This window comes from Heterocephalus glaber, unplaced genomic scaffold (genome assembly GCF_053883595.1).
Source record: "Heterocephalus glaber isolate CG9 unplaced genomic scaffold, H.glaber_assembly_v1.0 deba00001472, whole genome shotgun sequence".
Taxonomy (NCBI): domain Eukaryota; kingdom Metazoa; phylum Chordata; class Mammalia; order Rodentia; family Bathyergidae; genus Heterocephalus; species Heterocephalus glaber.
The window spans coordinates 92,574,312-92,587,604 of NW_028258315.1; the positions used below are offsets into that span (position 1 = coordinate 92,574,312).

Consider the following 13,293-nt stretch of genomic DNA (forward strand, 5'->3'; position numbering starts at 1 on the left):
GAGTGTATGTGTGTGTGTGTGCGCGCACATTCATGAAGTGTTTCAGAAAAAGACTCAGAAAGCAGACACAGCCTATCAGCTTTTAGCGAACTTTAAAATGTTAAACTTCTCAGCCAGTGTGAGAATTGCAGTGTGAAAGGTTTTGACAGTGGAGTCAGTGGGGTCCTGACACACATGCCCGTGTGTGTACACTTGTTTGTGCTCCTCTTGTGAACTTGACTTCAGGGTGACAGGCTGACAGCTGCTGTCCCTTGGCTTTGGAGTAAAATCATGTTCTCTGGTCTGGGGCCCCGTGGCATTAGGTGTTGAAACACTCTCTATCATGCTGCAGGCCAGCTGGCTTGGGTGATGAGGTGCAGAGGCAGTGGTCACCAAACCACCAAGTCATTTTCTCTGTAGGATGCATCCTCAGGTGCAAAGAACAAACAACAGATTTTTACCGTGGTCTTTCAGAGAGGCTTGATTACTTCAAGGACCAGGATTTGTTCTTTCTGGCTTGTGTGGTCTGTGCCCAGGGGTTGAAGGGAAGTTCCAGGGTGCAGGCTTCCCTGGAATATGTAGATCATGGAGAACTTTAGGGAGATTGCAGCCAGTCTGTGTGAGAACCTCACACAGTGAGCGGTCCAGCCACTGTGGGAGCACTCAGTGGTGCCACAGGACATGTGCCTTTTGCCTTCCGCCTCCCCGGGTCTCTTTCCGGTGCCACTTTTAGCAGGCAGGGAAGGTCCCAAAGCAGGAAGGGGAGGAAGAAGCAAAAAGCTGAATAGTCCACCAACTGGTGGACAAGCAGGTGCAAAATCATTAACATGTGGCTTCACTTGTCATTGTCACAACCTGCTCAGGCAGGATGCCCTCTTGTGTCATTTTTTTCCTTTGGTGGCTTCTGATGACACACTGGCTGATATGAGAGAGGGCTGCGTGATGGAGGTAGAAGTGGAAAAGGCTGACTCTAGGGGCCTATGGATGGCTTGGTCTTGTGAGTAGGGAGATGAAGATGGACGTGGTGATGATTCTGCTGTCACATTCATTTTTTAAAAGGACTCTGAAGATGTTTTGGGTCATTGGGCCAAATCCCTTGGGCCAATTCCTCATCCAGATGAGGAAACTGATTCTCAGATTGAGAAAATGAGTTGCAATATATTATATGACTGCTTTCATCCAGACTCAAACTCTTTTTATTTGAATCCCTATATTCTTCTTTCCAAAAGTAAGTTGGTTTGAATCATTTTTCAAGGATGTGTCTCAGTTTCTCAGGATGAAACAGAAGAAAGACCCCTTTTCAAGAGTGAGTATTGAGTTTAAAAAGGCAAAACCGGTATGGACTTTGGGAAAAAAATCCAAACACTTGCCAAAAGCCCACTTTCAACAATTACGAATAATTTGGCAATGCAGTGGCCACATACAATAATGTGAGTTTGCGATCCTTAATGAGGGCAAGCAGTCCTGAAATTCCATGGTAGTTGCTAATTCCAGCTACCTGGGGCTGAGCTACACATTGTGTCCAGATTTCTGCAGGCCCAGAGTACACACACACACACACACACACACACACACACACACACGTTTTCCCTGCAACAGAGCCTTCTGGGGCCTTTCCAGACTGGGCCCTGAGCTCAGGCATGGTTTCAATAGAGACAACACAGTTCTGAGAGAGACCCACAGGCTACTCAATGCCACCAAAATAGACATGTGAAGTCCTGGCTTAGCTGACAGGGAGGGTGGAGTCGGGCAAGCTGCTCCCAAACACGTCCACCTGATGGAAATATTCTGAACTGGAATGAGCTGTAAATAAACTAGACCATGCTAAAAACAAACAGTTCCAGGGAGGGATGGGTGCAGAAGTAGATGGCCTTCACCTGTTTCTGTGAAGTAGGTCAAGGTTAAGGAGGAATGGGGGTAGAGTAGACAATGCAGGCACCTCAGCAGGAGAAGCAACCAATAATTCACATTCACCGAAGAGGTCTCCAGTCTCCAGGAAGAAAGAGAAGCAATTGTTATGTTTCATCAGTAGAAACTGTTCCTGGTGCTGGGTGAAGGAAGTCATCCAAGGCCATATATGGTCTGGAAAAATAAATGATGATGAGAGGGAAGTAGCCACATGAACCTGCCAGCCTCCCAGGTGTTCCTGGCTGGCAGAGGTTTTGTGGAAAGCTGCAGCCTTGGCCTTTGGCTGTCTCAGGATGCTCCAGAATCACGGAAAGAAATGTATGGAGACACAGAAGTTGGGTAAAAAAACAAAGCCTTTACTCACTAGCGAGGGGGACCACCGGAAACTCGTCTGATCAATGTCCACCCCGTCCTTTGTTTTAACATTTCCTTTTATATCTTCTTTTAGCCATTACCTCATTTCTGGTGGTCCTAGTCAGTAAAATTTCTGTTTCTCTTTTACAACTAGTTCCTGTTAACGGTTATAGTCACAGACATATAACAAACAGATGGCGCCTAAAACACATACATTGTAAACTACCCAAACATTTCTACTTTGCTTTTCTCCAGGTTAAATGTTATCTACAGCTAGGTTACAGGTCAAAGGTCCAGTTAGCCATCACCTTAAACAATAAGAGTTACAGGAAGGTAAATCTTAAAGGAACGGATTACTTATTCTACTTCAGCTACCTTAATAACTAACCTGTAGTTTAAATTTTCTCTATCAAGGCAAAAGAGATACAGTGAAGATAGTGTAGCAGGAAAGAGTCCTGGGCCTGGAGTGCTACTCCTAGCCCTCTCCACATACCTGAAATATGGGGGAGCCATTGACACTGCCACTCCTCACAACGCAACACCCTAGGAAAGAACTGACGTGTGTCAAGTTTGATAACAAAGTAGCTCTATCCTTTTACTACTGAGAAAAAGCAGCCCATGACAGCTGGAGCCAACCTGATGTTTCATGGTGTTCCACTGTAGCACATACACAATATCACAGCACACCAGCCTCAGTCAGCACCACTCTGTGGCCTTGAGGGGTCAGGACAAGAATAAGTGCACCCTAAAACCACAACCAAACAGATTAAAAACAAGACTATCACCCAGCCACAACAACCACTCCCCATCCTTGCAAATACAAGTGATCACTGCTTTTGACCAATCGCAGCCTTCATCTTCTTCTCTTCCTGGTGGTGAGAATGAAGACGCCCATCATGGGACAGCCCTTCCTTCCTGACAGTGTCCAGTCCAGGGCAAAGCCAGACTTTGCTTCCTCATCGTTTCACCGCAAATCACCCAGCAGAAGCTCAAATCCTAGAATCAGTCCTTTCTAACTCTCTCGTACTGAGATGCCTCCCGGTTCCTCTGGCTGTGGTGAGTCAACAAACCCAGCTTAGTTGGACTGTAATTGTGTTTCCAGTGGACTTTGGTTGAAGGAAATTACTACAGCAGTCTCTAGTCATTGTTATGGGAGCCGCTTGCCTCCTGCTTAGATCTTGGCCTTCATTTTTACCCATATGTAAACATAGTATAGAGTTTAAGAGGAAGATCTCTGGAACAAGATGCTTGGGTTCAAGTCTGGGCTCTTTTACTTACTACCTGTCTGACTTTGGACAAGATGCTTAATTTGTTGCCTCAGTTAACTGTTCTGTAAAATGGAGCTGATAATGGTGGTGGTGGTGGTGGTGGTGATGATGATGGGTGCTTAACTGTCAGGGTCGCTGTGAGGAGTAAGTTTCTATGCATGAACCACTTAAGTAGTATCTTACATATAGGGTATGTCATTAATATTATTAATTCAGCAAACATCTGTGGAGTGCCAGGTACACTGTTAGACCCTGAGAATGAACACTACCTCCTATCCTCCCAGAACACACAATGTGTTCGAGGAAATTGAGGAAACTTTTTCACCCTGTGGAGAAGAATTAACATGACGATAAACCCAGAAAAAAGATTTAGCAGGACTGGACCTACTGGCACACACTTGTAATCCCAGCTACTCAGGAGACTGAAGCAGGAGGATCACAAGTGTGAGGCCAGCCCCGACAACGTAATAACATTTTAAAAGGGGGTGAGGGATGTAGTTCAGTCCTCCTTGCGTTCAATCCCCAGTACCACAAAACAAAAACAAAAACATAGCAGGGCCACTCACCCTTGGCTTAGGAAGTCAAGGAAAGCTTCCTGGTGAGAATACTAAAATCTGAGCTCACGGGCTAGGGATTTAGCTCAGTGGTTCTGCCACCTGCCTCACAAGCACAAGGTCCTGAATTCGATCCCCAGTACCAAAAAAAAAAGCTCAGGGCATGTGGGAGATAAGCTGCACATGTTCTGCAAGCTCGGAGAATCCGTGAAGGTGTAGAGTTAAGGGCACCATCGTGAGGCCCAAACTGGGAACTAAAAAATGATGACTTTTGGCAATTACAGAGACTGCTGCTATGAACACAAGCATGCTAGGTCATGGGTTTTGGTGAAAATACGTCCACCTTTCTGTCGGTAAGTACCTAGGAGCGAAGTTGTTAGGCTACAGTGTACATCTATGTTTAGCTTTAATAGAAAACACCAATCAAACACATTACACCAACTTCTGCCCCATTTTGGGTGTTTCACATCCTTGCCACATTTGCTCTTTTCTGTCCTTTTTATTTTAGCCATTTGGGTAGGTGTGCAGTGATGTCACCCCGGTGTGTATCATTAGCATTCAGCAGAATGAATAGACTGTAGTCTTGCTCCACAACCGAACTCTATTTAGCAGTATTAGCTTACACAATAGCCTCTGTGACTTCCACAAACACTGTTGTGCAAGAGGAGCCAAAAATAATTCATACTGTATGATTCCATTTATATAAAATCAGAAATTAGGCAAGATGACCTCTGGTATTAGATTCAAGATGGTCAGGTAGGGAGCACTATGGGGCTTCTGGTGCTGGGTGTTCTATCTCTTGATCTGAGTGCTGGTTTCAAGAGTCTGTTCACTTTGCAGAAATATATTGGGATGTCACTTGTGATCTATGTACTTTTTTGTAAAACATGCTTTGAAACTGAATACATGTTGAACATAGATGAGACTCCAGTTAGTAAAGGAGACCAGATAATGAGGATCAAGGCCTAATTGACCTTCTCTGTGAGCACAAAGGAGAAAAACAGCAAGCTGTCCCTCCTTTGGCAACGTGCAGGATGCTAGCACATTGCAAGTTCCAGGGAAAAGTCAATACAGCTGCGATCTGGGTGTTTACCTGGGTACACGCTATAGATAACAAGAGGCAGATGAATCTTCGCCTAACCTAATTGCTTGCACTCATGTTTGAGTAAATAAAAGAGAGATGAGCCAAATGCTCAGGGCTCTTTCTCCACTAAAGGCAAAGATCCCCCTCTCCCCTCATTCTAAATTATCTTTTTGTCTTATTTTTTTTTTTTTGGTACTGGGAATCAAACTCAGGACCTTGCATTTGCCAGGAGGTGTGGCACCACTGAGATACATCCCCAGCCCATCTTTGTGTCTTTTGTTTTCCATCCTTGTTCACCCTCTGGTTGGGAATAAATTTGTAGGCTGGTTCCTACAACTTAGAAAGGAACTATAAAGATCCTCCATTCATCTCCTCAAGCTCACATTAGGCCACAGATTTATTCAGACATTAAACTGTGACTGTCTGGTGAAATGGTTGACACTTGAATGTGTATGTAGAGTCTGTGTTTCAAATCATGGGCCTGAGAACCTTTACCTCCAACTCTGGCTGCCTCTTGTTTACCCAATTTCCTCCAAAGTACAGTATCAGAGTCCTTAACACTTCCTTCTCTCCAGTTACTGGGGGCACATTATGAGTCTGTCTGAGCTTTGCATTGCTTTCCATATCTACAGAGTGACAGTTTTTGAAGAAGGAGAAATGGATCTTAAGTGGTCACAGTGTCCATGCCATCTTAATTCAGCAAAAGCAAGGCAAGGGCTGTGTCAAGTAGCAAACAGGTCTGCTCATATCCCTACAGGTTAGAAGTTAGAGTTGGAGGTCTGGGGTGACTGCGTGGGTCCCTGCTAGGCACAGTGAGCACGACGCCATGCTAATCAGCAGCAGTTTTCTCCGCCAGCCCTTCCTGGCCTGGATCAGAAGAAGCGTGGCAGCCAGAAGACATGTTGCCTCCTGACACCCCCTCCACCACCACTCTTCCCACCTCCGTTCTTCAGAGGAGGCCGAAGTCCGGTGAGTACTTGGGACTTAGTGCATAGAACACTGGGCTTCTTGGTGCCTGCCCCTGTGCCCCACCTGTCCACATGAGCTGCCTCCACAATCTTGGCTGAGAATCTACTACCCTTTATTCTCACTCTGAAGTGGAGCCCCAGAATGGACATTTGCAGTTTCTGGGTCACATTCATTCTTGTGCTAACTTGAATCAGGTCTTCTCAGCCAGGAATTGATTTTGGCAAAGTGTCCCATCTATTTTAAAACAATGAGGTAACTTTATAACTTTCTGGGTTCCCATCAACTGTTCAGATATGGAACTTCCTCTTTCCCTTGTCTTTTCCCCTGGTTATTTATAAAATTCCCTAGGAGGAAATAATTCCTGGGAAGGGTATAAGGATGGGGAAAGGGAAATAAAAATGGAAGACAAAGTAGAAATGGAGAAGGGAGGATTGAGAAAAGTTAGATATCATGTACCAAAGTACAATTAGATTAGAGGAATTACTTCTAGTGTTCTGTAACACAGCAGAGAAACTACATTCTACAATTTATGATATACTTTCAAATAACTAGAAAAGAAGAGCCTAAAGTTTCCCAACACATACAAATGATAAATGTCTGGGCCAGGGATTTAGCTCTGTGACACTGCCTGACTGGAAAGCGTAAGGTCCTGAGTTCGATTCCTGGTACTGAAAACAAAAAAGAGATGAGAAGTGTTTCAGGAGGTGAAAATGCTAACTACACTGATTTATTATATGTTGTGTATTTGTATTACATTACCATAGTATATCCCCTAAATATGAATAAATCTTATGTATAGATGACAGAAAAAAATCTTCCCCATAGTCCATGTCTTAGGTAGACCATGTTCATGAAGTGACATAGGAAATAGGGTTCCAATAGCCACACTGAAGCATCAGAAGAAACACATTTTGGGAAGAAGAAAAGGTGAGGAAAGGAACAGGATTCAGAATCTAGAAGACAAGAGGCCAGGGCATTCTAGGGACTTGGAACTCTCAGATCTTTCTGAAAGCTCTTAGACCTGTATACGTGGCTATCCAGCACTTTCAATGTGGCTAGTTCAAATTGAGATGCGTTGTAAGTATAAAATACACGTTGGAGTATGAAGACCTGGTGTGAAACAAAGAATGAAAAATATCTCATTAGTAATTTTTATAATGAATATGTGTTGAAATGACAATGACAAAATGTATTATAAAAATTAATTTAACTTGTTTTCTTTTGACCTTTTTAAAGGGTAAAAATGTGGCTACCAGGAAATCTAAAACTACAATATGTGGTTCTCATCATATTTCTATGCACAGTGCTGTCCTAGACATTGTAAAGGGGCCCCTGAAATGAGTTTTGTAACTGCATCCAAAGTGGTCATCCTATCTCGGGAATCCATCCCAGCAAAGTGTGTCTCAAGAGCAAACAAGAGAGCAGAAACTGGTGGTCCCAAAGCCCATCTTCTCAGGACACTCACTGGGGTGCCAGGGGGTCACCAGTCCCAGACCTGAACACGGAACAGGGCCATATCCAGGAAGGCAGCCCCTCCTCTGTGCCCGAGTCTGACCTATAACCCTGTGTTGCTTTGCACTGAAGCTTCTCTCCCCAGACATGAAGAATCTCCTCCTGGAACTCGAGACCTCACAGTTCCCATGCCTGCAAGGCTCACTCGGCTCCCCTGGGCCCCCTGGCCCCCAGGTAGGTGCACTGCCTCCTGCTGCCTCTGTTCAGAGCAGGAGAGCCCCCTGGGCAGAGCCTCTTAGTGTCTGCCCTTTAAGCCCGATGAGGGGCTCCTTCTCCTTCTCTAGCTTACCTGCCCCTCCAGAGCCACCTGGAGGGAGCACTGGTTTTCTGGGTGAATTCTGGCCTTCTGGCTGTGATTCCTCATCTATGCAAGGGGGATAATAATCACTTCTGTCATACTAGATCTTGGGGGAATCAAGTGAGATTCTGCCTATATGGATGTGGCTATAATTATAGTTGACATCAGAAAAAAACTTGACAATAATGCACCTAATGTGACCATTAGTCCACCTGCAGACCCAGAGGTGCCAGCGTTCAGTGCAGGAAAGTGGAAGCAAGAGGAACTCATTACCCTGAGCTTCACTGGGCCTCCAGTATTGCTACCAGGCAGCCCGCCCATCCCCACCAAAAGTAAAGGAAGAATGAAAAAGGGAAGGCCAGGCAGGGATTTAGCTCAGTGGTTCCTCCACCTGCCTCTTAAGCGCAAGGTTCCAAGTTTGATCCCCAGTACCAAAATTTAAAAAGAATGAAAAAGGGAGAAACCATCAGAGAAAGGACTTTCTAGATGAAGAAACCCCATCTCATTCCTGGCTCCTCTGCCTACCTCAGAGAGGGGCTCTGTCAGTGAGGGGCAGCCCTAGCCTGGGGCTCTGACCTCGCTGGGGAGGAGAAAGAGAGTACACGGAGCAGTAAGTTCTCCAAGTTCCATCGCTTATGCACTGTCCCTTACCTCAGTTAAGCATGCTGTGGCTTCCTATCCCTGGAAGACTAAGAGCCAGAGTCTGCCCTGGGATAGGAAGCCTCTCAGGAGGTGACTTTGGCCTGTGTCCTCTCCTCCAGCGCACAGCTCCACCACTGCTCACTCAACGCAGCCCCAGCAAGTCTCCTGGGTTCTCACGCAGCCTAAGCTTGTTCCAACCCTAGGGCCTTTGTACTTGCTGTTCCTGCTATTTGGGAAGTCCTCTCCTCAGATATTTATCATAGGTGGCTCCTTTCAGTCACTCAACTCAATTTTCGTGTCTCCCCCTTAGAAGTGGATATTGAAAGTAATCTCTCTCCAACACTGTCATTGCTCACAGTCACCCTAACCTGGTTGAATTTTTTCTCAATCTGCTCTGGTTTCCTGACTTTTCGTCATTGTTCCTGGTCTCTTTGGTCTCCCCTCCATCAAATGTAAGCCGTATGGCCCATGGATCAAACCAGAGACTTCAGGGTTTTTTTTTTTTTCCTAACTGAAGTTTTATTGTCCGTAACTGCTTCTGGTTTACAAGGGCAGAGTTGAGTAGCTCTGATAGAGACCAAATGTGGCCTGCAAAGCCTAAGATATTTAGTTACTCTCAGGCCTTGTACAGCAAAAGCTTAATGACCCCTGGTCCATGGGAACAAGGCATTGTCTCTCTGCTCATAGTTGTATTCCCAGTCTATACCAGTGCACAGGGTTGTAGCCTGTTCTATTTGTTGAATGCACTAAAGAAAACAGGAATCTGAACCTAGATTTGGCCAGAGGCTACCACAGAGGAGCTGGGAAGTCTGAAGAAAGGCAAGATGGAAGCCCTCTACGGTGGGTTTTACTGTCCTACCTGGAGCAGGCCATTCAAATGGATCTCGGCACATGAGAAGCCACAGAGCTTCGGGACGAGGGGGACCCTCTGCTGACCTCAGAACAGCAGCTCTTCCATCCCACTAAACATCTAACTCCATGCAGTCCCCTTTGACTGCATGGGGGTGAGCTGCCCAGCTGTGAGGTCCATGCAACCACTTCAGTTCCCCTAGCGCAGTGTGACTGCTGTCCCTTCTCAAAGTGAGATCAGTGGACTTTTGTACATATAGGAGCTGGCTAGCAATGCAGAGTCCCATCCCTGCCCCGACCATTCAAATGGATCTTCATTTTAACATTTGACGAGATGTGCTCCACCCCCATCTGCACATTATAGATTGGGAAGTACTGAGCCAGAGCACAGTGATCTTGTAAACAAGTTCCAGCCATTTCAAGAAATGACAAAAATTACGGCTTAGAAGAACAAAGAGAATAGAATAAAAATGTTTCCTCCCTCCCTTTTCCAAAACAGTGGTTCTCACACTTATCTGCACAGTATGATCCCCTAGGGAGCTTCAGAAATTCCTGATGCTCATTTCCCCCCTAGATTGTTGTCTAACTGATTGGGGTGTGGATTGGGCCGGAGGGACTGTAGTAGTAATGCAGATAGGTCTCACTGGCTAAGGGGTTCCTGGGCATCTGGACAAGCTGCAGAGAGGTCATAGTTCAAGTAATCTCCTCATTGTGCATATTTACCTTCGGGTCTTGGGACACCGTGGAGTTCTGAGGGTATTTGATGAATTTGTCCCTGTTGTCCTGGGGAATTTGTAAACAAAATCGATTGCTGAGCATTTCACAGACATGGGAGCCCAAAACAGATGTGTTGTGACTGTGGGTATGCAAAGCATTGTTGCAATGGGTTGTAGAGCCCCTGAGGTAGAATCGCCCCACTCCTGTGGCTAGGCAATGGGACAGAAATATGCTGTTGTTTAGTCACATTTTTCATGTCTTGAAAAAGAAGAACTTTGTTTCTAAAGATGGGAAGGGCAGGGCTGGGGATTTAGCTCAGTGGTTCCGCCACCTGCCTCGCAAGCACAAGGTCCAGAGTTCGATCCCCGGTACCAAAAAAAAAAAGATGGGAAGGGGGAGAATTATTAGGCACCTGGTACACACAAATTAGCCATGGGAATTTGTAAGGCGGTGGCTGCTTAATTTCACTTTCTTCTCATCTGGGCTCCAGGAAAGCTTGGTGAGGGTAGTTGAAAAGATATGAGAGGTGGAGAAGCATCATGTTTTCAGCAAATGGGATTTCCTCAGGACTCTTGGTGCTCTCATTAAGCACTCAGGTTGTTTCAGGCAACCAAAGGGTTCCAGGGACAAAATTAAAGTCACAGAGAGTGGATGTGTGAGGGTTACAACTGAGGTACCACTGGAAACACAGTGCTGAGAAAGCTCGGGAAAGAGAGGAAGGGAGAGGAAGAGAGTAGGCTGCAGGACAGAAAGCTTCTCTTTGGGGTCCCTGGAGCCCCACATCCACACAGAACAATGCTGCTTCTGTGAGGGTCCAGTGCACCAAGCTCCCACCTGCCTCCCCCACAACAATCCCCTCTTGGTTTGGTATATTCTTTCATTAATTCTTGTCTTGATTGTACAGGGTCCACCGGGGCTTCCTGGCAAGATAGGACCAAAGGGAGAAAAGGTATGCACCTCTACTCTCTTCAGCCCACCTCTCCTCGGTAACTCCAGCTTGTTTTATAAGGGTACCACTGAGAATTTTCTGGTTAATATTTGAAAATATGTGCTAATTCTGCCTCAGTATAATGACAGAGCCCCTGATGCCTGGCTGTTACTGGGGTGTGGGATACCACTGGTGTATTCAACTTGGTCCACTGGCATGGCAGGAGTGCTGTGACCAGCCAAGGGACTGGCCAGCCGACTGAGCCACACAGTTGTGCCCAGTCACCAGTCCTATGAAGTCTTCTGCTTCCAGAACTTCTCTCCAAAGAAGCCTCTGCTCACCTGTCTTCTCCATCCACAGGGAGAACTTGGCCGGCCAGGAAGGAAGGTATGGTCCATGCTGATCTGTCAGCATCACACAGGCTACTGTGCGCCACATGAGTGTGAGTGTGTGTGTACTCTCGGGGGTGAAGAACCAGCAGTTCACTACAATGGCCACTAATAAGTAGTGGACAGTGACAGTGCTGCTATCCTGATAGTGACAGTAGCAGCTTTGCCCTTTCTTGCAGTTCTTTGGTCAGGAACTGGAGCCTGCCACCACCAGGCATTCAAACTTCTTCTAATGGCACAGCAAGCCTGGCCAAACTTCCTCCAGGTTCAGACATCTTATGCTGCCACCCATCAGAGAAACCCTTCCAGGCTCCAACCAGTTACACAAAAGGACTCTCACTATCTATTTGATTAAACTGGAATAAAGTACCAGAGCAGACACAAACAAATGGATTTTGCTTTTTGGTCCATCTGAAATAAATGGGAGTCTTAAGGTCACAGTGATGCTGAGTGAACCAACATACATTATCAAGACCCTTACTGGTGTCAAGATGGAGTAAACCAGCAGCCTTTTTTACTAACTGGGTTAGTGAATACTGTACTGTTATTCTTGGTCATTGAAGGAAAAATGAAACTGGCAGAGAAAGATGCTTATGGCTCTGAATATAAATTACTATATTCCTGGTTAAATGTTTTACACAATTGGGTTCACTGTCAACAAGAGCCTTAAACAGACCCCTGTGATGTACAGATGTCTACTCCAGCCACAGCACAGCAGCTATCTGGAAAGTAAAGTTCCCATGCTCAGACCAAACTGGTGCCGTGTTGATTAGTGATGTCTGCCATGGATGTGGGAGGCACAAGAAGAAATCAGCACATATGCCAGCATTTGGCATCTCTGAGATCTTTGCTGAGCCCTTCAAATCTCTAGCTAGCTGAGGTCAAGAGAGACCTCTAGTCCATGCTTCCACTCTCTCGTGGAGGCCTTGCTCTTCCATAGCCCCAGGTTTAGGTTGGTTTCTCTAGAAGCAGAGACATGTGCAAGTGAACTAATTATTAAGGGATCCAGTGAAGTCCCAACTCAGAAGCCTGACCCCTATGGGAGCTCTGGAGCGTGAGTTGCCTGTATCTGGGCTATTGGCTACAGGAAGAGGAGGTACATAAATTACCTGGCATCCAGTTGCCCAAGCACAAAATCTACACTTGCAGATTACAGAGAGGGGTTGTTAACAGGAAGGATGGTAGCTTTCTGGGAATAGGTGCTCTAAGCAGGTAAAAGATCTTGAGAGAGTACCAATAGCATCTGCTACTGATAGGACACAATCCTATCTCATTCCACAGCCTATCCTTGTGGAGAACCCACTGGAATGCAGCAGACATTTGGATGGGTGTGCAGACATGATAAAGATTGAAAGAAAAAAAAAAGAAGTTTAGGATCCCTTTCCCACCATCCCCCAATTATTGAGTAGAATATAATCATGTTTTGTGATACTTTATGACATCAAGGATTTAATTCATATCTAAGTGTACCAACTTTCTAGGCCCCCGGTCTTTGGAAGGTAGGGATGAGGGCCCTGTGGACCATGCTTAGAAGCCTTATACGCGTATCTGGGCCCAAGATATTCTTGAAAGGAAGGAAACATACCCAATTGTCCTAACTTTTGCTCTTGGTTTTTGAAGGGTAGACCTGGTCCCCCAGGTGTGCCGGGAATGCCTGGGCCTATTGGCTGGCCAGGCCCTGAAGGACCCAGGGTAAGTGTGGTATGCTCTTGGGCTCATGTGGTATCAGAACAAGGGAGGAGAAGATGACAGCTCTTCTGGCACACAGTCAGTGAATCATTTCCTTAAGAGCAGGAAGAATAAAGCTTGGGGACTGTTCATGGGTCAGCAGACACTCCCTCC

General features: G+C 45.9%; 1 protein-coding gene across 12 annotated transcripts in view; it reads left to right on the plus strand.

Moving 5' to 3' along the window:
- Colq (collagen like tail subunit of asymmetric acetylcholinesterase) overlaps positions 1-13,293 on the plus strand; it is a 75,837-nt gene that overhangs the window by 37,715 nt on the left and 24,829 nt on the right. For 4 of the 12 annotated variants that reach the window (XM_087182481.1, XM_013065415.3, XM_004864403.4 and 1 more), the window contains exons 2-6: positions 6,004-6,116; positions 7,714-7,802; positions 11,039-11,083; positions 11,423-11,449; positions 13,072-13,143. In XM_087182481.1, the coding sequence (XP_087038607.1) occupies positions 6,004-6,116; positions 7,714-7,802; positions 11,039-11,083; positions 11,423-11,449; positions 13,072-13,143 (346 nt within the window). Of the gene's footprint in view, positions 1-10; positions 3,298-5,990; positions 6,117-7,700; positions 7,803-11,038; positions 11,084-11,422; positions 11,450-13,071; positions 13,144-13,293 lie in introns of those variants that run through there. The other 8 variants (XM_013065416.3, XM_004864404.4, XM_021244097.2 and 5 more) reach the window with 5 other exon arrangements.